Source organism: Ictalurus punctatus, chromosome 7, assembly GCF_001660625.3.
Source record: "Ictalurus punctatus breed USDA103 chromosome 7, Coco_2.0, whole genome shotgun sequence".
NCBI classification, from domain to species: Eukaryota; Metazoa; Chordata; class Actinopteri; order Siluriformes; family Ictaluridae; genus Ictalurus; species Ictalurus punctatus.
The window spans coordinates 11,150,100-11,175,099 of record NC_030422.2 but is presented as its reverse complement, the minus strand read 5'-3'; the positions used below and the strand labels follow the sequence as shown (position 1 = coordinate 11,175,099).

The following is a 25,000-nucleotide window of genomic DNA, read 5'->3' as shown; positions in this document are numbered from 1 at the left end:
GCCTAATTCAGCTTAAAAATAAAAAATAAGAAAGCAAAGTGCTGTTTCAAGACAAAAAAAAACTACAAAATAAGGCTAACAATATCGCCATATGATCGCGTTTCCATTTGGCTGATCGAGTTTATCGGAAGCTAAGCCCCTTAACAAGTGAGACGTTCCTATAATTCAGAAAAATTCATAGTTTTCCATGTAACCAATAGAGCCAAGCCCAGCTCTTATGAGTTTGGCAGCAATATGCGGTAAGAATTCTCGAACAAAGCTTTTATGAAACCTTTCTTATGAAACAGAGCGAAACAGAAGAAATAAAAACGGTAAAATCGTCAGGAAATGCTCAGGAATAAAAGCAGAAATAGAGTCTATATGGAGTCATCCTTTCGGTCTGAGAGTCGTGGTTGTCTTTGTAAGTCTGACGAAAATGAATAAATAAATAAAAAGCCGCCCCAGAGAGCCGCGCTGGCTGCGGGTTAAAAAGTGCTCTGTGCACCGCAGAGCACTTTTTGACCCGCACTTTTTTTTTACGACCTTCCTCACTTCTTTTCCAAAATGATTTTCTTTTATACAAGCCTCCGCTCTCTCCCAGCACCAACGCATGAATTAACAGATTTAACATCTGCAACCAAATTGGCTTCTTTTCCTGACGCAGGACGAAGCCTTCTGGTGCCGTAATAACCTCAAAACCTTAATGGAAAGGCGTAACAATTTTTTCTCTCTCTCTTTTCGTAGCCTTGGAACACATTGACTTGGTCTGGAGATGTATGAGTTGTATTTTGTAATGAGTCGGGAAGAGGCAAGGACGAAAGGAGGAGAGGTGGAAATAAATTTTTAAATGTATATTTTTAAATTTTATTTTACGTAATTATATAATGTATAATTCATTGGGGTTGTTTTTTTAAAACCAAAATTTTTTTGGAGCTTCTTCATATGGCTCTAATTTTATTTATATATTTATTTATTCGTTTGGCTGAATTTAGATGAATCATTTAGAATTTGGGTGTGGTGGAGCATTTTGAGAGGTTATGCTTATGTCACAAGAAGAAGAAGAAAACAACAACTTCTGAGCAGCTAAAGGCCTCACTTCCATTGGCTAATGTTACTGTTCATGAGTCCACCATCAAGAGAACACTGAACAACACTGGTGTGCATGGCAGGGTTGGAAGGAGAAAGTCACTGCTCTTCAAAAAGAACATTGCTGCTCTTCTATAGTTTACTAAAGATCACATGTACAAGCCAGAAGGCTATTGGATAAATGATTTGTGGACTGATGAGGCCAAAATAGAACTTTTTGGTTTAAATGAAAAGGGATATGTTTGGAGAAAGGAAAACACTGCATTCCAGCATAAGAACCTTATCCTATCTGTGAAACATGGTGGTGGTAGTGTCACGGTCTGGGCCTGTTTTGCTGCATCTGGACCAGGATGATTTACCATCATTGATGGAACAATGAATTGTCAATTATACTAGCGATTTCTAAAGGAAAATGTCAGGACATCTGTCCATGAACTGAATCAGAAGTGAAAGTGGGTCATGCAGCTTGTCAACGGTCCTAAACACACGTCATTCTACCAAACACTGGTTAAAGAAGAATAAAGTTAATGTTTTGGAATGGCCAAGTCAAAGTCCTGACCTTAATCCAATAGAAATATTGTGGAAGCAAGCAGTTCATGTGAGGAAAGCCACCAACATACCAGAGTGGAATCTGTTCTGTACTGAGGAATGGGCTAAAATTCTTCCAAGCCGATGTGCAGGACTGATCAACAGTTACCGCAAACATTTAGCTGTAGTTATTGCCGCACAAGCGACTCACACCAGATACTGAAAGCAATTTTCCCCAATAAATAAATGACCAAGTATAATATTTTTGACTCATTTGTAAAATTGGGGTTTCTTTATCTACTTTTAGGACTCGTGTGAAAATCTGATGTTTTTTTTTAGGTCATATTTATGCAGAAATATAGACAATTCTAAAGGGTTCAAAAACTTTCAAGCACCACTGTATGTGTTAGAATGGCTCAGTACTAATCTGCATTTGTTGTATATGTGCGTATAAAGCTGCTGTAATCTGCGTTATGGGTATAGATTTGAATAAAATCATTCATGAAATGAATCAATATGAAAGCCTCTTCAGTTTGCCTCAGGTTATTCAACAGTAAAATCAGCACAGCTTCCTGTTCTATCTTCGGTCCTCGTGATTTATGCATGTGAACCGCGTAGACAGACAAAAGAATGGTATTTTTGCATCCGTTACGTGTGTTTCGAATTCAGTTTCACGCTAAAGTTCGATAATCACAAAAGAATCCATTGACATGTCTATATTCAGGCCAAATGTTTCCTCCACGTCCTTGTCTGTTTCTGACCTGAATTAGCCTCATGTCTCTGCGTTAGCATTTCAGATCTTTGGCTAGCGTTCCACTGGATCAGGCGCAGGGTTAGAGGTCACAGTACAGGTCAGGACAATATCGTTCAAGGCATTTTTCTCACTTTGAGTATCACTTCGAGTTTTGAACCGGAGTCTTAGCATAACTCAGGATTAGCATGACTCTTGAACTTGAGTCATTTGAATTCAGGTGTAAGAGATCGAGCTCAGAGTTGCCTACGGACATAAACTTCTGAGAGCACCACAAATATCAATTGATATATCTGACTATATTCAGGCCAAAAACGTTCTGCTTCTTAAACATTAGCCATGAGCCATGTGTTAGCATTTCAAATGATTTCAGACTGATCCATCGAGCAGGCGTAGGGGTTAGCATATTGGTTGAAAGCTTCTGCCATTGGTGAATTGTCTGGAAAACATGCACTGTTCGAAGACCAGAATGAGCCTGGAAACTTTTTCTTTTTTTGGAAACTGTGGAAAAATAAAGATTTTTAACCTCAGCTTTCACGTTCCCTCAGGTTCCCTCAGGTGTCAGGCCCCAGTTTCGATTCAGTTTTCAGCATTCTGTATGAAGTCAGGCAGACCCTTAGGCAAGACTTCTTCATGTGCCTACGTTTGAAACATGAATGTAACGAGAACTAAGAGAGTCACGACTAGCTACCATGAGACGGTAGTCCTAGCTAGTATTCAGCAAACCTAGCTAAAGAAAGTCCAAACTAATTCCAATATTAGCCATAAGGAGTACCATATTATAAAGATTTGCCGACTATTGGATGACGTTTCTTACCTCGCTTCCATCGATGAGATCCTTTGCGAAAAATGTTTGAGTTTTCCATATATTCCATATATATTAACAAACTAACTTATTGAACTGTAAACAAATGCATTTTCATTGCATTGCTTTGCATTATGCACATAAAGTCAATGGACAGTTAGATATAGTATGTCATTAGCTTGCATTGACTACAGTGAGTTAATTAATTTAAAAAACAATGTTTTATCCATTTAAGCAGATCTTAAAAAGTTTTGGCTAATGTCACATCCGATACGTAACGTTTTACACTTTTTAACGCATTTTTTTATGATGTAAAAAAAAGTACGATAGGAAATTTCAGGCATAAAAAAAAAATTCCGACAACTTGCGTTCACAACTCGGACATTTGGAACACTAATGTCACACAAAATATGTAATAAAAAAATGTGGAACTTTAAGATAGGAACACACTTGCTCTAGACAGCATAAACATGCGCGAATCGATTTCTTTTGCGTCTTTTAAACGCTATGTTTATTTCGAAGGGTGAACTGCATTGCATCAGTAGTTCTGTATCTAAAGATATAGATAAGCTAGCTATAAACATTTGACACATAAGCGCCAAGTAGCTAGCAAAATACATGTCTGTTAACATATGTACGTTCATATTTATTTGGTAATTTATTTGGTAACTTTTCGACTACAGTTATGTAATCTGGTGATAACTTTTTTATTTTTATCTGTTATTCCTTTAATCACTCAAGAAGAGCTCTGGTTTTATTCACATCAAATCCAGAAACTTCCCCCAAGTATGAAAGCAATAACGAAGAGAATCTGTCAAGAGAGGAAGCAGAAAACAAGCAAACCAGGTTGTCTAGGGATAGTTTCATGTAAAAAAAAAAAAAAAGAAGAAGTTTGACAGCTGCATTAATTCTTGTGGAAAACCCTGACCTTGGTTGGTAGAAATATGCCAGTGTAAATCAGAGTGACGTGAAGACCATGTGTATTTACGATACCGCTTGAGACACACAGGATCAGGAATGTTTGTCCATAACGGTGTGTTTCAGTACAAGAGGATAATATATATGATGTCAAGGCTACCATAGCGATTGATGAAAGGCTACAATAGGAATATAATTGGACAGCGATGATGAATTTGATCTGTCTACCTGTACGTGAAGTTCTACTCCCAGAGGTCTAGTGAAACATCACAACAGCAGCATTGCTAACTGGAATCTCATGAACACTTTTGATCAGTCTCTGTGTGTGTGTGTGTCCAGTGAGTCAGCTCAGTGTGTGTGATTTTTTTTAAACCTCTGAATTAGATAAGAGCGATGGAGCTACTGCAGTGTTTCCTGAACACACTTAAAAAGTGACTGTGCCAATTTTCGGCCTTTGAGCTGAGCCGGTGCGCACGAGAAAATTCTGAGATTCCATCTTTCCCACTAACAAGACAGAGGCGATCCACTGCTCACGAGGTAGTACACTCTACACTTCACTCCATCAATTCACTCGTTCACAAGCAATACATGAGTCGCTCGGTCACTCGATGGGTCAGTCGTTTTCACAGCCACTCCTCAGTGTAAAACGTTTCAGTCCCACCTTCGTGTGTAATTCTAGACCTAATTTTACAGCAGTGAGATATAATGATAACTCGGCAAATTATTCTCTGATTCACTCAGCCAGTGTGTTCATGCACTCATCCAGCACATTGCTGCTCAACCCTTCACTCGTTCAGAAGGAATAAATTCTCTGACTCACTTATTCATTCAGTAGCTCACACATTCACTCCCTCACTCAGCAAATCACTATTCAGCAGGTCATTCATTCATTCCTTCATTCTCTTAGCACATCTCTCACTTTCTCAGCATATTGCTCACTTGTTCACTTACTCATTCACTCACTCACTAACACACTCACCCATTCAGTCATCCACTCTTCACTTATTCACTCAGTCATTTACTCACTCACCCATTCACACTTACACACTCATTCACACGCACTCACCTACTCACTCACTCACACATTCAGTCATTCACTCACTCACTCAATCCCTCACTCACTCAATCCCTCACTCACTCAATCCCTCACTCACTCAATCCCTCACTCACTCAAACATTCACTCACTCACTCAAACATTCTTTCACTCACACATTCAGTCATTCACCCACTCACTCAATCCCTCACGCAATCACTCAAACATTCCCTCACTCACTCACACATTCACTCAATCCCTCACTCACTCACTCATTCACTCAATCCCTCACTCACTCACTCAAACATTCACTCACTGACTCATTCACTCAATCCCTCAGTCACTCAAACATTCACTCACTCACTCATTCACTCACTCATACATTCACTCACTCGTCCACCCACTGATTTACACACCTATTCACCCATACACTTACTCATTCACACACTAACTCACTCACTTACTCACTCACTCACTCAATCCCTCACTCACTGACTCACTCACTCAATCCCTCACTCACTGACTCACTCAAACATTCAGTCACTCACTCACTCACTCAATCCCTCTCACTCAAACATTCACTCACTCACTCAAACATTCACTCACACATTCAGTCATTCACTCACTCACTCAATCCCTCCCTCACTCACTCATTCACTCAATCTCTCACTCATACATTCAGTCATTCACTTACTCACTCAATCCCTCACTCAGTCACTCAAACATTCACTCACTCAGTCACTCAAACCTTCACTGACTCACACATTCATTCACTCACTCGTCCACTCACTGACTTACATACCAATTCACTCTTTCACTTATTCACTCACTCATTTACTCACTCATAGATATAAAGTATATCTATCTATCAATCTATCTATCACTCATTCACTCACTCACTTACTCATTCACTCACTAACTCACTCAATCTCTCACTCACTTACTCATTCAGTCACCCACTCATTCATTCAAACACACACACACACACACACACCACTCACTCATGCCTCTCCCCGATATTCTCATTCATATTAATCCAGAATCCAGTTTATACTGTATGTTCAGATGAAAGCCTGCAGTGCAGCCGAGTCCTCTGTGAATATATATATATATATATATATATATATATATATATATATATATATATATATATATCCTGCCTGGGAAACTTCCTGCTGAATTCTGATGATCCAGTTCTGCTCATTTCATTTCAGCACAAATACATTTTGCTCATCTCTAAAGGGGTAATTATCCAGTTCTCAGATCATATTTAAGAAATGTGTGTCTGCATCCTCGGGTGATGGGAGAAAACAAACTACAGCTAACAGAAGACCGCTGTCAGACTTTCACATCGTTACGAGCTCGCCAATAAACTGATCACTGGCTCAGTTCAGATCACTTTGGCTGTGCTCCGCTTTACTGCACTGCTAATTAAGAGGGAAACAGGAAATAATATTTCATTACTCTCCATAAATACACAGAAGAGGAGATGTTTTTTTTTTATCTGCTTATAACTTCAATTGGTGATTAAAGTTACAAAAACCCATGACTGAAAGATACATTGTCTCAAACACTCATGGATTCATGGAATGAGATAAGAGTGAATTTGGGGTGTGACAGAAAGATTCACTGAATCAAACACTGAAAGCTGAAAGATTTACTTATTAACATTTGAGGAGCGAATCTGGGTCATGGCAGAAAGATTCACTGACTCAAACTGATCCACAGTATGGCAGATGAGCGAATCTCTCATGTGACAAAAATGATTCACTGATTCAGTCACTGATCCACAGAATGACAGATGAGTGAATCTTTCCTGTGACCAAATGATGCACTGATTCAAACACTGATCCTGTTGTCCCCCTATCAATATAGAGGAGAAATAAGTCACAAACATGACGGTCGACGGTCAGTGTTACTTCCACGAGAGCTTTACTCAAATGGAAAATTACCACTTTTCCTCCAGGCATATGGGTGGAGACTAAAGCAATCGATCCCAGAGTGCAGGATTCAGACCATCCTAATAGATGACTGATCAGTGGTATACTCACTTGAATCAATGTATTAACACATTAAAATGGAACAACAGCAGAAAAAAATACTCTTTTAACCCTCTTCTTTAAACATTTGACTATTTAACTTAACACATTTCAACATGCCACAATCCAAGGAATGACACGTGTGAATCTTTCTTGTGACCAAATGATTCACTGATTCAAATACAGATATACTGATAAAACAGATGAGTGAATCTCAGTTATAACTAAAAGATTCACTGATTCAATCACTGATCAAATGAATAACAAATGAGTGAATCTTTCTTGTGAGCAAATGATTCACTGATTCAAATACTGATCTACTGGTAAAACAGATGACTGAATCCCAGTTAAAACTAAAAGATTCACTGATTCAGACACTGATTTGATGAATGAGATAGGAGAGAATCTAGACAGAAAAGTGAATCTTGCTTGTTACTCAAGCAAGATTCACTTGAATCAAACACAGGCCTACTGGAGGAGAGAGAGAAGCAAATCTCAGTCATGACTGGAAGATTCACTGAGTCACTGATCTACAGAATGACAGATGAGTGAATCTTTCTTGCGACCAAAGGTTCACTGATTCAGATGCAGATCCACTGAATGCCATATGATCGAATTGTTCTTGTGACCGAATGATTCAATGATTATAATGCCGACCGAGAAAGAAGCAAATCTGGATCATGGCCGAAAGATTAACTGATTCAACAATGATCCAGGGGCCAATAAACGTTATGTCCAAAAGATTTACAGACTCAAACAAACAGATAACGGAAACCTACATAATAATCATGAAAGGAACAGCTCACGGCATGGCAGTGACCAATACTGATTCATTTGCCTTAGTGACTCCTTAGTTCAGAAAGACTGAATCATTCACAATGACACATATCTAATTAATACCACTGACTCCACTGATACTCCTATTCTCACTGCACCCATTTCAGCATGCACTTTTAGTGGTTCTGGAATGACTCTTTTGAACGAGGTTACCTTTTCAGGAAATGCCAGAGTGATTGAATACCACCTCAGTGGTAAAGCCACTCACATTTGACCTACAGTAGATGTGGAACACGTAAAACACTCCATTTTAGCTCCTCACCCACTAAAGCAATAAAACATGGAGAATTTCAGAGACATAAAGCACTGCAGTTGTATTCCTGTCTCAGGCCCGCGGGATATCAGGTGCCTCATGGTTCAGTTGAGGCCCGTAAATCGTTTTCTGTATGGAGATAAAACATCGCCTTGCCAGTGCATTGTGTTAAGTCTCACAGCTTGATTTAAGCGTTCAAGAGAGAATTTGCTTTGCCGCATCATTGCTGCAGGAGGTGATCAGAGGAGATTTTAAGAGGAAATGCTTCCATCAGGAAGGGAACCAATCGGTTACAAGAGTTTGATGATGAAGAAAGCGACAACGCAGCAGGTGAGCGCTCACTTCCTGTGTAAGCAGGTTTCACATGAATCGAGTTTCCACCAGTTCTCTATTCTCACCTTTATTCTCATTTTGTTTTACGTCATGATGCAGCTTCCAGTGATGTTGTGTTTTAAAAAAAATTATTTACCTGTATGATTTCATCAAGCAGCAGTAACTATGGTAACAGTATCTGTCACTCTACATCAGCCTGTTGTTGTCTCCTAACTAGACTAACATGTCCCTGAAGGTGTGATGGATTTACAAGGATTCATTGTTTAATATGTTTTTTAATATACACAAGAACCCACTAAAATGACCTCAGAACTTTGGAACTCTGTTTTAATGTGGCTGTGTTCTACTCTATTCTAATCTAATCTAATCTAATCTAATCTAATCTAATCTAATAAAAACATATACAACTCCAGCTCCAGAAAAGTTGGGCCGGCGTGTAAAATCGCCAATAAAAACAGAACGTGACGATTTTGCAAATCTAATAAACCCATACGCTATTCACAATAGAATATTGAAAACATATCACATGTTTAAACGGAGGAAATGTACCGTTTTACGGGGTAAAAAAAATAGGGTCATTTTGAATTCGATGGCCGCAGCATGTCTCAAAAAAGTTGGGACGGCGACAAAAGGATGAAAAAGTGGACGTGTTAGCCTACTAAAATGAAACAGCTGGAGGAACTAATTAGGTTCATGGGAACTGGCCAGTAAGATGATTGCGTATATATATAAAAAAGAGTATCTTAGAGAGGTAGAGTCTCTCAGAAATAAAAATGGGATGGAATCTGGATGGAAGCAATACAGTCTGTCGCTCTAAAACCTGTATATACCTTTCAGCATTGATGTGGCCGTTCCAGATGTGCAAGCTGCCCGTTGCATAGGCACTAATGCCCTATTCCCCAGCACCATCTGAGACGCAGGCTTTTGAACTGAGCGCTGATTAAAAAAAGCTGGATGTCCCTCTCATTTTACTAGGGAATAATTAAAAATCTGTGACAGTAATATAAATCCTGCTGCTTTATTCACTCGTCTGCTCCTTTTCCTCCTCTACATATTCCTGATGGGAAACGCCCCCTCCCCCCTCCCGTGTGTGTGTGTGTGTGTGTGTGTGTGTGTGTGTGTGTGTGTTTGGTTTGATCCGCGCGCAGCTCCCGCAGCAGGTACAGCACTCGCACTTCACACACTCCGCTCAGTCCACATCTCTCGCAGCTCTCGCAGCTCTCGCATCTCGCAGATACAACACTCGCTGAAGCCAAAAAAGAAGCTGATTATTGCTGGAGGAATTGCGGGTAAGTGATGCTTTATTCGTATAAGCCACGCCCCCTCTATAACTCTTACAGAACAATGTGTGCTTTGCATTATTTTGGGATTCAATAAAAATAAATTTTTTGTTCTTTTTTCCGTTCTGGTGATTTGTTCAGCAGGAAAGCACGACATAATTAGCATCGAATAATCGCATTAGAAGTAGCATGCATTTGGATGAGTGCCAGGATAGGATGGGTGTCATGAAGTGAGAATAAAGCGCAATAATTAATCATCGACGGAAATGTTTTTTTTTAAAAAATGAAAAGGGGGGGGGGCGAAATTACAGATGTTCAGTGCAGAGTGTTAATGTGTGTGTGTGTGTGTGTGTGTGTGTGTGTGTATGTGAATGAAAGAATGTAAAGTGTTGTTATAAGGTGATGTACAGTGGGATTTTTGCATTTCAATTCAAAGTGAAATTGAAACAAAAGGATTTTTTGAAACATTTCAAACAATGAAAGCAAACATCCCAGACCTATTTGGAAATATTTTAATATTCACGATTCGGCGGTTTTTCTAGGTCTCCCCTTTAAAATGTACGCAAATGTGTGATATATTGATGTTGACCATGTTGACCGCTTTGTCCGAGTTTCCTCATGTCCGATCTCTTCTACTGAAGCGTGAGTGACGGCACTCCGATGGGGTTTGATCTAAAACGGATCGTAAGGGTTCGCTGAGAAAACTCTGACGTTCATTTGGAGTCAATAATGTAATGAAACCGTCACAGCCAGAGGTAAAGCCGTACCTTTAGGTTCTCCGAGAACTTTTGTCTTAACTTCAAGAGAGAGAAATTAGGATATAGTTAATATTTGAATATTTTACTGACCCTGTTCATGAAATTGTTCTTGGAATGAAATAAACTGCAATGAAGAAAGCCAATGAAGATTTTGCTGCTAATTAAGTCTGCCAAGTTATTTTTTTTTTTTTTTTTGAGCAGATGTCATACAGATAGATGTTTTTATTTAGATCGGTGTCGTTTGGTAAACACAAACATCGTGCCAATTTACTTTCACACCACCGGATCCACTGCCTCTTGACTCTGTGACAGATCTCATTATTTGGAGTCCCATGTTCTGTTTTTCTTTTATTTTTTTCTATCTATAACCTCATATTTTTTTTGGACAGTTCTGGGCTTGTCTCTCACAAGCCTCTTTTCGCTGTCTCTCACCAATATTCCACTTTCGTCCTGTTGCTCTGACGCCTTGGGTGGAAAGTGCGAACTCCTCCTGCATATGCTTTTATAGAGGTACAATCTTCAAAGGTTCACAAATATCTGTCTTGCTTGTGAAGAATTCTTTTAGTTTTTTCGCTAATGTCCATAATGTCCATAATGGAATCAACGGAACGTTTAACTGCTGGCTAATGATTATACAGATTGGAGTTCACGTTTTTTCCATTTCAGACTTTCAGTAAAACTTTTCTATAAAAAGTTTTAAAAACTTGTCTATTAATTGATGACGCGCTACGCAGAGAAGTTTTGCGATGGAACCTGCTTTCCGTGCGTGCTGGCTATCTAACTTACCTAATATTAGTGCTCAACAAAATTGTCGATGCTACAGTAACAGTTTTGGCTGCTGAGAACATCCATCCATTTTCTATATCACATCCTAAAGGGTCGCAGGGAACCTGGAGCCTATCCCAGGGAGCATCGGGCACAAGGCAGGGGTAAACCCTGGACGGGGTGCCAATCCACTGTAGGACACAACCACACACACGTTCATACACTATGGACACTTTGGACATGCCACTGGGGGACTGGGGGAGGAAACCGGAGTACCTGGAGGAAACCCGCGCAGCACGGGGAGAACATGCAAACTACACACACACAGGGCAGCGTTGGGAATCGAATCCCCTGGAGGTGTGAAGCGAACGTGCTAACCGCTAAGCCACAGTGTGCCTGCTGAGAACATGATGATGCAAATAAGCCTCTGACACTGAAATCCCACTCGCGTTAACGTGTAAAAAGCATGAATTAGTTTACTAGAAGGGACAGCAGGCATATTTGTGGCCTAAACAACACGTTAAGTGTTTTATTATTTTGCACAGATTAGCTGTAACAACATGTTCAAAGGTACTTGAACTGTAAGGAGTAGAAGCCTGTACTTCATTCAGGAAGAGGCAGCTAGTGTTGAAGTGTGTGTGTATGTGTGTGTGTGTGTGTGTGTGTGTGTGTGCAGAGTGCATAGCATGTATGAGTACCTTGACAATGGAATTCTTCTATTCTGATGCCTTTTTTTGCTGAAGATGCTGGTGAATAGAATCACAGTCAGGTGGTGAAAGTATGAAATATTGTAAGAGTATATTTCTGTCCTTACACTCAGCCACGCCCACTTCACTGAGACTGACAAGCACTGAGGCCACACCTCCTTTACTAGGATTGACACACAGTAGCCACACCTCCTTACTAGGATTGACACTCACAGTAGACACACCTCCTTACTAGGATTGACATTCACTAAAGCCACATCTCCTTTATTAGGATTGATGCTCACATAAGCCACACCTCCTTTACACTCAGGCCACACCTCCTTTACTAGGAATGACACTCACACAAGTTACACTTACTTTACTAAAACTGAAACACAGGCCACACCTCCTTTATTAGGGTTGACACTTATGCAGGCCACGTCTCCTTCACAAGGATTGACACTCACACAGGCCATACCTCCTTAAGTAGGACTGACACTATCATAAATCAAGCCTCTTTAACTAGCACTGACATTGACTTTCAGAAAGTCCACGCCTCCTTTAATAAGAGTGATGGTTACACAGGTCATGCCTCCTTTAGCGTTATTGACACACATAGGCCACCCCTCCTTTATTAGGATTGACATTTACACAGGCCACACTTCCTTTACAAAGACTGGCGCTCACAAAGGCCACACCTCCTTTACTACGATTGGCGCTCGCACAGGCCACACATCCTTTACAAAGATTGGTGCTCACATAGGCCACACCTCCTTTACGAAGATTGGCGCTCACACAGGCCACACCTCCTTTATTAGGACTGGCCCTCCAACAGGCCACACCTACTTTACTAGGATAGGCCACACCTCCTTTACTAAGATTGGCACTCACACAGGCCACACCTCCTTTTCAAGGACTGAAGCCATGTCCACTTTACTAGTAACTATATAACTACATCAATTCTAGCAAATAGCTACATTCTGATGAGTGCATGAGTACGACTGTATCATAAAAAATTCAAACAGATGAATCGTTACAGCTGATGTTGTTGGTGTGTGTGTGTGTGTGTGTGTTTGTGTGTGCGTGTGTATCCTTAAAGCTCATGAAGTTGTGTTAGTTAATTGGATTAGTTGATTACCCTAAGGAGCTTATTAATTGTACTGTTGAACTGGTGGAGTGTGGAATAAACACTGTCTGCCTCTCCCTCTCTCTCTCTCTCTGTGAGTGTGTCTGTGTGTGTGTGCAACAAGCTGAGGAGAAATGAGGAAATGCATTACAAATGCGCCCACACTCATTCATGCTTAGTGTGTATCAGTGTGTGTTCAGTGATGCGGCTCATCACACTGGCACTGGACTTTTCTTGTGCAATAGCATCTGTATCGAACGCATATTTTGTGTGTGTGTGTGTGTGTGTGTGTGTGTGTGTGCATACTACTCCTGTGTGCTTTATCATTATACTCCAAAGCTTTATCTTGTATCTCACTATCTCTGACCAAAAGTTTAACACACCTCACTGTGTGAGGTGAAGCTTTGAATTCACACACACACATACACCCCCTCCCCCCCACACACACGCACACACCTTAAGCCTTGCCCTATATTAATACACACATTCTCTGAAATTTGCAGTGCATTAAAGCTGAGCAACCTTCTTCTTCTTTCTTCTATTGCTCCCGTGGCCGCAGTAATAAAGTGATAGGCGTCAGAGTATGTTACGCTGCCCGAGGGTAAGTGTCGAAACCCATTAAGGACAAGTTGCCAAGAAACAGCAGCTACCCAGTGAGTGGGTGTTTGGGTTTTAGAGCCCAAGGCATGGCAGAAGACATTGTGGAAAAAAATGAGTGTACGTCAGAGAGATGACTTTACTCCATCAGTTACCGAAAATGGTGACTAAACGCTGTTCTCTCTGACAAGAATCCATAATTCTTTGCTGATAAATGTCCAGGAACCAGGAACTCCAGCAAACTTCACTAAAACACAGATACCCACATGAATTATTCTAAACAAGCTAACAATAAACCATTTATCATTATCAAAAACAGGATCAAACCTGATCTAGTGTTATAGTAAACAAGCTAAAACACCAAATTGCATTCAAGTAAACAACCAAATTTCCCATAAAATTTAGAGTAAAGAGGCTAAAGCACGAACTAGCGTTATAGTAAACGGGCTAAAACACAGACTAGCGTTATAGTAAACGGGCTAAAATTCAGACTAGCGTTATAGTAAACGGGCTAAAACACAGACTAGCGTTATCGTAAACGGGCTAAAACACAGACTAGCGTTATAGTAAACGGGCTAAAACACAGACTAGCGTTATAGTAAACAGGCTAAAATGCAGACTAGCGTTATAGTAAACGGGCTAAAACACAGACTAGCGTTATAGTAAACGGGCTAAAACACAGACTAGCGTTATAGTAAACGGGCTAAAACACGGACTAGCGTTATAGTAAACGGGCTAAAACACAAAGTGGTGACGTCATATTTATAAGTTCAGTGACCTTCCCTTGAGCACATGAATGCAGCATGACTACCAGAGAATAGGAGTGTATCCTCTGTCTGTCTGTCTGATCCTAATATAGATATCTGTGGATAAATACGGCACTGAGCGTCACCCTTTTCTGGCAAAATATCTGTCCGGTATTGCACGTTCCTTTCTCAGGGAAGCCATACCATTATTTTGTTCACCATACGGGAGAAAACATGCAAAACACACACACACACACACACACACACACACACACACACACACACACACACACACACTGCAGAATGATGCACAAGAGCAGCATAACACAATACACCAAACACACTGGATGAATACGTTTGTGCCACAGCAAACATTCAAACACATTTCCCAGGGTCCTAACCCTAAGTTCTCACTGTTGTCAACAGCAGCTCAATACGACACACAGCTCACACTGTCACCTCATTGATCAGAGGCTTTACTCTATTCCCTTACACTGCATTAACTTCATTCACCTCAGAGGGCACCTGAACATCGATACAGAAACTCTCAGCTCTCTCTCTCGCTGTTGTTCACTCTACATATATCTTTCCATAATTCTTCTCCCTCCTCCACTTTGCCCTTCATTCATCACTATACGTCTCAAAGTCCTTCAGCCACATCGGACCTTCAGGTCCGGTCAGTAATCCATCTCCGCTCGTTAAATCGCCTCGTGCTCCATGAAGTCAGAACAACAGTGCGCTAATGAGTGAGTCCTTTTCTCTTTGAATCTTTCAGCGATGCAAGCAAGATCGTGTTTAGCCGGGGCCTGAAGAAGACAAGACATCAAGAAAACAACAAAAACAAGCCTTTTACAATTCAACCAAGAGGGTGTGTTTCTGTAGCGCACAGTCTGGCGTGTATTCGGAGTTGAGTTAAGCGTGTAGTGCAGATTTTTCATACCGAAAGCAAGCACAGTCAGCTTATCCTTCAAACCGTGGGCAGGTTTTCTTTGTGTGTGTGAGTGTGTCCTGTCCAGGGTGTACCCCGCCATATGCTCAATGCTCCCTGGGATAGGCTCCCAGGAAGGTTCCCCGCGACCCTGAAGGATAAGCGGTACAGTCGATACATGGACGATGAATTAGATTTAAGAAGCCACGTAACCCAACTCTGAATACCAGGAACTCTCCGCACATAAATATCGACTTGTCAAAAGCTTTATCTTAGCAGTCAGGTACTGTTCTGATCACAATCATTTTAACATTCCCTGTTGGTGGACGAGTTTTGATCTTATTAGTTCAAATGTTATGAGATGCCACTAACGTTTTATTATTAATCCCAATCCAATGAGTAACACATGCAAAATTCAAAAGTCATTCAAATCCTGAAGGCCATCTAAAAGTATCTAAAAGTTATTATCGATGCTCTATGTTGGAGTCCTTTAAGCTATAATTTTGTCCCACCCGCTTAAAAGTTTAAAAAAAAAAAACATCCTGGATTTCATGTATTATTTAATTTTTTCGTGTTGAATGAGTTATTTGGAAACTTTACGAAAAGCCTCCTGGGTGAAGCTCAGGATGCTGGTGGTGAAGATGCCGAGAGTAAATGTGTAAAGTGTGATCAGAAATACCGGTAGACTGTTCGCATCAAAGCAATACGTGCCACAGCGCTACCCACGGATGAACTTCTTTTCACATGGCGCTCTTTACTCGCCGCTTAACCTCTAGAGTGTCGCTTTTCTGATTTCTGATGAACAAGCGACGGAGCGACGATACTCCTTCAGCGTTATTGCGTGAGATGAGCCAGTGAGTCATACAGCAGGGGTGAACAAGGGTTGCTTTAAATCCCACGCCGCCTATGCGCCGAGATCATTCTCGCGATCCAGAGTTATTGATTTTTTCGAGTCTTTTTTTTTTTTGTTATTATTCCCATAGAGTTGATACACGGTTTATTACTTCTGGGAACATTGTTTTAGAAAAAATGGGGGAATATTTTTCATTTCCAAGCAGCTCGCTCCTTTCGAACTTTCCACTAACTATATTAGGCCATTTAATACATACTAAATAAAGCTAGAAATCACTCCCCCAGCTCTCTTATTCAGGTTCATTTGACAGCGTGAGATCTTCTAACTGGTGTTGGAACTCATTTTCAGCAGATGGGGGGAGGGAGGGCATACAGTAACTCGCTGCCGCAAGGACAGATTAGATCATAACTGGACGTGGTGTGTGCTTGTGTCAGCAGAAGACCATGCAAAACGCCTCAAGCTAGCGAAAGGCACTTAAGGATGATTACACAGCGGAATGATGTAATAATTAATAAACCTTCCGGTGATGTTAGCGCAGCCGTCACAGCTGTAATCTTCAGCAAAACGTAACGCTTCAGCAAAATGCTCCGGCCTCGTATGTGATAAAACCCGGCGGGGGACAGCCGTGACAGAAAAGTCTGGTCTGAACATGTGGAGCTCTATAAATAGCATTGTGGGATAGCGTGAATCCTTTCCTACCCACACTTCTCTTAAGTAGAGCAGTCGATGCAGGCGTAATGATACCTCTATCCGTCTTTCTGCACACGTCCATTCAGGTGGCAAATTGGTGAAAGTCTCGGGGTGGACAGAGGATGTGTCGGGGCATCATTGCGGCTTGTTATTTGCACATGAAAGTCGCCGGCCTGTCTGACTTAAAGGGGTCGAGATAGAGATAGACAGAAAAGGGAGACAGACGACAGCGGGCTTCTCTTCTCCGTCTTCAAGCTTTGTTTTGTTTTATTTTCTTTCCTCAGACGCATTTTGCTCATTGAGAACTCGTGCTCCGAGAGCCTGACAAAGATGTCAGAAAACTGCGGGCTATTTTTGGCAAACATACAAGTCTGCAGCGCCTCTGGGCTCCGGGAGACATTTTTTAAAATTTCATCAGGTCTTGCTGTAGTGAAGTGAGTGATTTTATTCTTTTTGTTATTACATTCTGTTTTTCTTGCCTTGCAGGATGATGCCCCTTTCGACCGGCAGCCCATGGCCACAAACAAACTCAACAAAATCCAGAAGATCAAAACTTTAGACGTAATGGGATTGCGCTCTGTAATCAGCCTGAAAGCAGCTGGAGTCACGGCAAGCGAGCGGTGATACAGAGTCATAAACCAAAAAGGAAGCAAGATGCATTAACACCAACGGGTCCCCCTGTAAAGAAAGCGATGATCAATCACGTGACTCTTGCTAACTTTATGAGCTAATTTGAGTTCTAGGGCTAGCTTACCCCATCTTCATTTCTAACACTAATTAATACATCCCTAAGTTAGTGTTAAAATCGAACGCTATCGGAACGCTAATTCTCGCTAATAAAGTCCTACCCTTTCGATAGCTTAGTTTTCTGGAATTTTCCTTCACTGTGCAAGTAGCAAAGATTGACAGAAAATCTTATTTGTAATCATATTTCACCCAAAGATCAACAAGTTTCTTGATGGACGTTCATGCTAATCTCATAATTAGCATGGTCAAATTCTGATTATTATTTTTTCTTAAACCTTTTTTTTTTTTTTTTTTATTCATTGGACAATTTTCAGCATCAGCCATGCATACTCCAAAGATAGCAAGATGTTTACTGACTTGCCCCATGCTAGTTACACTTGGCACCTAATTCGAGCCAATTTTCGAATGCTAGACTATCTTAGCATAATTTCGAAATGCTAATCCTTAAACGTTCTTGCGTAAAATGTCAAGAGCTTATCTACCTTACTCATTCACACGTACTGGCCACAAAAAAAAACAACCCAAAACGTTGAATTAACTGAGGAAGTCAATGATCAAACCTGAAACTACCACCACCATGTGGTTTGAAGGTCATAAAGAAATCCAGTGACACCGTAAAGAATACTGAGGACATCGACCACAACCAGAGAGATGCTCAACCAAAACATCACCAAGAATTCCAGAGACTTGATTCATCTCAACATCACTGACTAATTTGTCATCTGCTAATCCCTGGACTGCAAGCATGCCTCACCTCAACGTCACTGCGCTCTTATCGAACCTGACCAACAGGCCAGAGTCTGGAAACCTGTATCGGCCGTTCTCTGTGTTCAGCGTCCTCACGCTCACGCTTTTAGCCATGCTCGTGGTGGCTACGTTCGTTTGGAACCTTCTGGTTTTGGTGACCATTTTGAGAGTCCGAACTTTCCACCGTGTCCCTCACAACCTGGTGGCCTCGATGGCCATCTCGGATGTGATGGTGGCCGGGCTGGTGATGCCGCTGAGCCTTGTTCGGGAACTTTACGGCCGCCGGTGGATCCTCGGAAAAGCGCTTTGCCAAGTTTGGATTTCTTGCGATGTTTTGTGCTGCACGGCCAGCATCTGGAACGTGACTGCCATCGCACTCGATCGCTATTGGTCCATCACCCGTCACCTTGAGTACACGCTCAAGACACGAAAAAGGATCTCCAATGTGATGATCGGACTCACGTGGCTGCTCTCGTCCGTCATATCCCTGTCGCCGCTCTTCGGCTGGGGAGAGACATATTCCGAGGAGGATCTGGCGTGCCAAGTGAGCCAGGAACCGTCATATACAGTGTTCTCCACCTTCGGCGCGTTTTATTTGCCCCTCTGCGTCGTGCTGTTCGTGTACTGGAAGATCTACAAGGCTGCCAAGTTTCGCATCGGATCTCGCAAGACCAACACCATCATGCCAATGGCGGAGATTACCGAGGTAAGAAGAAAGCGAGGGTGCTGTGGTGCATATATTTCATTGTATTTATATTTCATACATTTTCTAACCAATTATCATAAGAACAATTTTAATAAAACCCTGAACAGTGTACGAATTTAACAACTACATCGTAATGCAAATGAAAAAAAAAAAATTGCAACTGAAATAATTGGTGTTCCAAACTCACATTTAGCCTCAGGACAAGCTTGAGCTCGTAATTTAGCCACAACACACACACCCATACACACACACACACACACACACACACACTCATTTTGCATTCAAGAAAACACACAGACTCATGAAAGGATAGAATTAGCATTTAGTTTGTACCTTATGTACCTTATTCTAATTTAAAGCCCAAGGCACACACATCAGCTCCTAATTGTGATTCTCTGGGGAATGTCAGCGTCAAAGAAAATGAAATGTCCTCAATGTCCCCGTCAACCCAAAGGAAGCTGATCAGGCAAGACCTGAAATCTCCTTCTTGTTCTTCTTCTTTAGTGTTTGCACTGGAGCTACGAGACTAAATTAGCTTATGAGTAAGAAATCCTACAAGAAATCCTTTTTCCTACAAGGAACCTTCATATGCACACTGGTGTCATATCTAGAGTGTATTCCCACCTCACGGCCAGAATTCCTGGGTTAGGTCCCAGAACCATGAAAACCGGACCACTGACAGCATGTAAACATGCCCACTGCAGCAGTAGTGTGTCGTGGCCCATCCTCCTCAAGGTCGGACATGTTGAGATGCTTTTCTGCTCACCACCGATGCACATAGTGCTTCTTTAATTTACTACTTTCTTTCTTTCTTTTCTTTGTCTGTTCATCTATTTCTTTCTTTCATTCTTGTTCATCCCTTTCATTCTTTCTTTCTCTATTCGTCCGTCTTTCTTTCTTTCTTTCTTATACCGTAGCCTTAAAATCAGCTTGAACCTGTCTGTTCTTCCCAGGGTACTGCCACTCACTTGATGTTTTTTTTGTTGTTGTTTTTTTTCACACAGTTCTATAGAAAGTCCCAGGAGATCAGCAGCTTCTGAAATACTCACACTGGCACCAGCAACCTGTCCACAGTCAAACTCAACCCATTTTATGTGTTACGCTGCTGAGACATGATTGGCTGATTGCACGGCTACATGAATGCTATGAATGGTGTACAGGTGTTCCTGCTGCTGAAGTTCAGGAAACTCTCAAACCAGCACAGCACTCAGTTTATTGCTTCATCTGTGACTTTTTACATGTGTTTAACAGGTCACATGCAGTAAAATATTTTTTACTTTCTCTGGTACCGTAAACAGGAAGCAGGAAGCAGGAAGTATTGACGTGTAGGCAGCTTGTGAAGGAAATGAAAATTCAGAACAGAGCGAGATGAAAAGAGCGAGAGGGAGGAGAAGGACAGCGCAGAAAAGAAATGCTCAGAGATCAAACCAGGCAGTTCTCGGTGGGCAGCAGAACTGTGTACACACACACACACACACACACACACACACACACACACACACACACACACACGATTATAATTGGATCGTCTGTTCTACAGTGTCACTTTGCACTCTGCTACAAACTGTGGCTCATTTAATTGTCCTCTGAATATTAGCCAGATCGGATCATCATTCGATGATTGGGCAGCATATGGAGGGATAAACACACACACACACACACACACACACACACACACACACACACACACACACAATTTAGGTTTCCCTATAACAGCACTCATGTCCTGAAGTGTTTTATTCCTCTTACACCACAGCAACTGTTACATATTAAAAAAGTCATACTTTTTATCTGTTTATAGTTACATTTAATTCTGTGTTGAAGCTAGAGAGACTTTATTCCTCATGCTGTAAGACAGGAAGGTGCTTGATTGCCTGCTGAATGGAAATTACTGGGAATGGAATTACTGTCCACAGCAGGAGGGTTTCAGCGGAGTGAAAAAATTATTTTCCAGGAAGGGATTTATTTTTATAATTTTATATATATATATATATATATATATATATATATATATATATATATATATATATATATATATATATATATGAGGATAATTGGCGCTCACGCAGGTCTTCACACGTCGTAGCGCGAGCTCATCACGTCCGGCACAGTTCATTTTGTGTGAAAATTATGAGGCAGCAGTGTTTAAGAGACTCCATGCAGAGAGAGAGAGAATGGGCAGACCGAGGCTGAGTGATGGAGGATAAAAGCATCTCTGCGCCGGTTCGAGTGTTTCCTACCTGAATAAATTATTCACTACCTTCACACCACAATCAGGCTTCAGACTCCACCGTAGCGACTTGTTGCTCTTTTTCATCTCCATATCTTTCTCTCCATCCATCGTTCGTCACCTCTGTCATTACTCCAGCTCTGATTCGGCCTTACTCTTGGTCCCGTTCCTACTTTTGGCTCTTTCGCTCTCTATCACTCCATCATTCCATTCAGTAGATCATGACACTCTCGCTCACTCTTCCCATCCTTCCCTCTCTTTCCTTCCCTCATTCCCCTTCTGTCTTTCTTTCCTTCCTTCTCTCTTTCCCCAACCCTTCCTCTCTTTCATTCCCTTGTCCCCCTTCTGTCCTTCTCTCTTTCCCCATCCTTCCCTCTCTTTCCTTCCCTCATTCTCCTTGTCTTTCTTTCTTTCCTTCCTTCTCTCTTTCCTTCCCTCGTTCCCCTTCTATCTTTCTTTCTTTCCTTCTCTCTTCTCCATCCTTCTCTCCCATCCCTCTTGTCTTGTCCATCCCTCTTTCATTTTCTCTCTCCTTCTTCTCATTTTGTTTCTCCCTGCCCTTTCCTCTGTTTCCTTCTCTTTCTCACTGCCTGCCCATCCCTTTCTCCCTCTGTCTATCTCTCCCTCTCCTTTTCTCTTTCCCTGCCCTCCCCTTTGACTTTCCAATCCTTCCTTCCTTCTTTCTTTCTCTCTCATGTTCTCCTGTTCATCCCACTCTTGCCTTCTCTTTCTCAGCAAATCCCCTTCTTTCTCCCTCTTTTCTTCTCTCTTTCCCATCCTTCCCTCCCATTCATTCTCTTGCTTTGTCCATCCCTCTTTCATTTTCTCTCTACCCTTCTACTCTTTCTTTCTCTTTTCCTATCCATTTTCTTTCTCTCTCTCTCTCTCTCTCCATCGTCACTTTCTTTCCGTGTCTCTTGTTCTGTTTTATCCCTTTCTTTCTTTCTTTTCTCCCATCCCATGCTTTGCTTATTTTTCTCTCCCCCTTCCCATCCCCCTTTTCTCTCTTTCTCATGGTCCTCCCCTCATTCTTTTTCATTCTATTCCTGTCCCTTCTTCTCCGTCTTTGTCTTTCCCCCTGTCCACCACTCTATTTCCTCCTCCCTTTCTCCATCCATCCCATTCTTTCTTTCTCTCTTTCCCTCCGAGTCCCTTTCTTTCCTTCGGTCCTTCTCTGTCTAACCATTTTCCCTTCTCTCCTTTCGTGTTCATCCCTTCCTCCACTATCTCCCTGTCTCTCATTTCCCTATGCACCAATTTATTCCTTTATGTCTTTCTCTGTCCCTTTTCTTTCCTTCTCTCTCTCTCTCTCTCTCTCTCTCTCTCTCTCTCACACTCTCACGTATACACGACCAACCTACTCATTTTCTCTCATTTGTTCTTTAAGATCTTTAAGTTGAATGAAGAAACACAATTCTCAAGTCTTTCTTTTGGCCACAAGACAAACAAAATGTGTTTTCTAATCTGTTCTGTACCACAAGGACATATTCTTTCTTATTTATATATCTGTTTCCTCTTGTTCTCTCTCTCTCTTTCTCTGTTCATGCTTTTTCATTTTCCTTTTATTCCTCAACAGCGCTAATCTCCATCTCTGGAGTAATTCAGGCAGGGCAGAAAGTGTGTAATGAGCTTATATATAAAAAGAAATGCACCCGTTCCTTTTTAGAACACAAAAACAGGCGATCAATAGTACACACATAAACAATTTAGCTGTGTTGCATAAACAAAGGTATGTGTATGTGTATCAATAATGGATCCTGTACATCATGTTGTTGTCATAGTCATTTTCATATACATTACCATAAAGAGCGACAATGGCATTTTATTCATCCCTGGCTTGCTGTTCTTTCCTTTTCATTGTTACGCTGAAAGTCGAGTCTGGAGATATTTTATGTTCATCGCGTCATTCGGGGAGAGGAGCAGATCTGGCATGCCAAATGCATTTTATCTAAGCAGACATGACAGGAAAATGTGATCAAAAATGATTATCATCTCAATTCTATTTAATTTTAGATCAGACCCAAGGACGAACGAGCAGAAATGTTCCTCTCAGTGTGAGCGGGAAAGCAGAGATTACTTCTCTCTCAGTCAGTCTTGGCCCAGTGGTTTTGGTCCGTACCTGAGTTTTGGTTACTCGAGGGGGCAAATATTTTCGGGTTCCGTTCAGACAAACTAAACACTGTATACGTAAAAGAAGCTGTACTGACCGGTTCCTTCTTGTAGAAGGTGATCCCGTAACTGTGGTAACCAAACAAGAGTTCTTTGAAAGTTTTAAAAAGATGGAGGACAGATCCCTGTCTCTGATGTAGAGACTAGAACATTCTGATGATATCTGATGAACCATGATCAATCGTACGGTTAATCTAACCTTCCTGTGTTTTGGTGCACAGGTGAAGGAGGCAGTGGAACAGCCCCAGATGGCGTTCAGCGTCCGCCATGCAGCCGTGTCATTCCAGCCCGAGGGCGAGACGTGGCGTGAGCAGAAGGAACGCCGCGCCGCACTCATGGTGGGAATACTGATTGGCGTCTTCGTGCTCTGCTGGATCCCTTTCTTCCTGGCCGAGCTCATCATCCCGCTGTGCTCCTGCGACATCCCACCCATCTGGAAGAGCGTCTTCCTCTGGCTCGGATACTCCAACTCGTTCTTCAACCCGCTTATCTACACGGCCTTCAACAAGAACTACAACAGCGCCTTCAGGAACCTCTTCAGCAGGCAGCGGTGACAAACAACCTACAAGTGCTAGTCAGCATCATGCTAACTGACTAACACTGCTTGGAGAAATAATACCATTTGGTAAACTTCACCTACAAGAACTACAACAGCGCCTTCAGGAAGCTGTAATGAAAGCAAATGACCACCAATTAGCCTTGTGCTAACTGACATAATGGTCATGCTGCAGTTTCGCTAAAAAATATTGTGTGTACATTACATCAGGAACTTCATTAACTGGCAACGCTGACAAATATAACCTTAAATTAGCATCATACTAACTGAACGAATAATGAAATCATTATACATGACATGCTAATGAATCTTCCCAAAACTGTTTATATACACAGCCAGGAACTAAACAGGACCTCTTTAGTAGGCTGACAAGTAATAGAAATGCTAAGAACTAGCAATTAGCATCATGCTAATTGCCATGGCATAAATGCTTTTCGTATATGATGTGCTGAAAACATCAGACATGCCATCGTTTCGCTAAATTATACCACATGTGCATCACGCTAACTGATAGCTGAAGGATATGTCATGATATGTACGTGAAAGATTTTATAATATTAAGAATCTACACAGAAACTTCAGGAACTTTTTTGGGGGGGAGCTAAGACTAGCTAACTAGCCAGCAATGAGCACCATGCTAATTTACCTTACAACATTGCTATACCATCTGTAAATAAACAATTTGACAAAATAGCTTATCAATTTGTATGCTAATCATTCAGGGTTTTGTTGTTGTTGTTTTTTTTAATCTTGTGACCCCTTTTAGCATGTTTTTAATCTACTACAAAAAAATCCTTTCGGTTTTTACTGACATCGTGTCTTGAAGTCTCATACGCCTGAGAAACATGGACTC

At 41.4% G+C, this 25,000-nt stretch overlaps 1 protein-coding gene across 1 annotated transcript in view; it reads left to right on the top strand.

Moving 5' to 3' along the window:
* Positions 1 to 9,691: 9,691 nt before the first annotated feature.
* The window catches only part of htr5ab (5-hydroxytryptamine (serotonin) receptor 5A, genome duplicate b), a 15,719-nt gene continuing 410 nt past the window's right edge, over positions 9,692 to 25,000 (top strand). The window contains exons 1-3 of the mRNA XM_017472810.3: positions 9,692 to 9,852; positions 17,479 to 19,192; positions 23,813 to 25,000. The exon at positions 23,813 to 25,000 is cut by the window's right edge and continues 410 nt beyond it. Of these exons, the coding sequence (XP_017328299.1) occupies positions 18,485 to 19,192; positions 23,813 to 24,145 (1,041 nt within the window). The 5' untranslated portion in view covers positions 9,692 to 9,852; positions 17,479 to 18,484 and the 3' untranslated portion in view covers positions 24,146 to 25,000. The remainder of the gene's footprint in view (positions 9,853 to 17,478; positions 19,193 to 23,812) is intronic.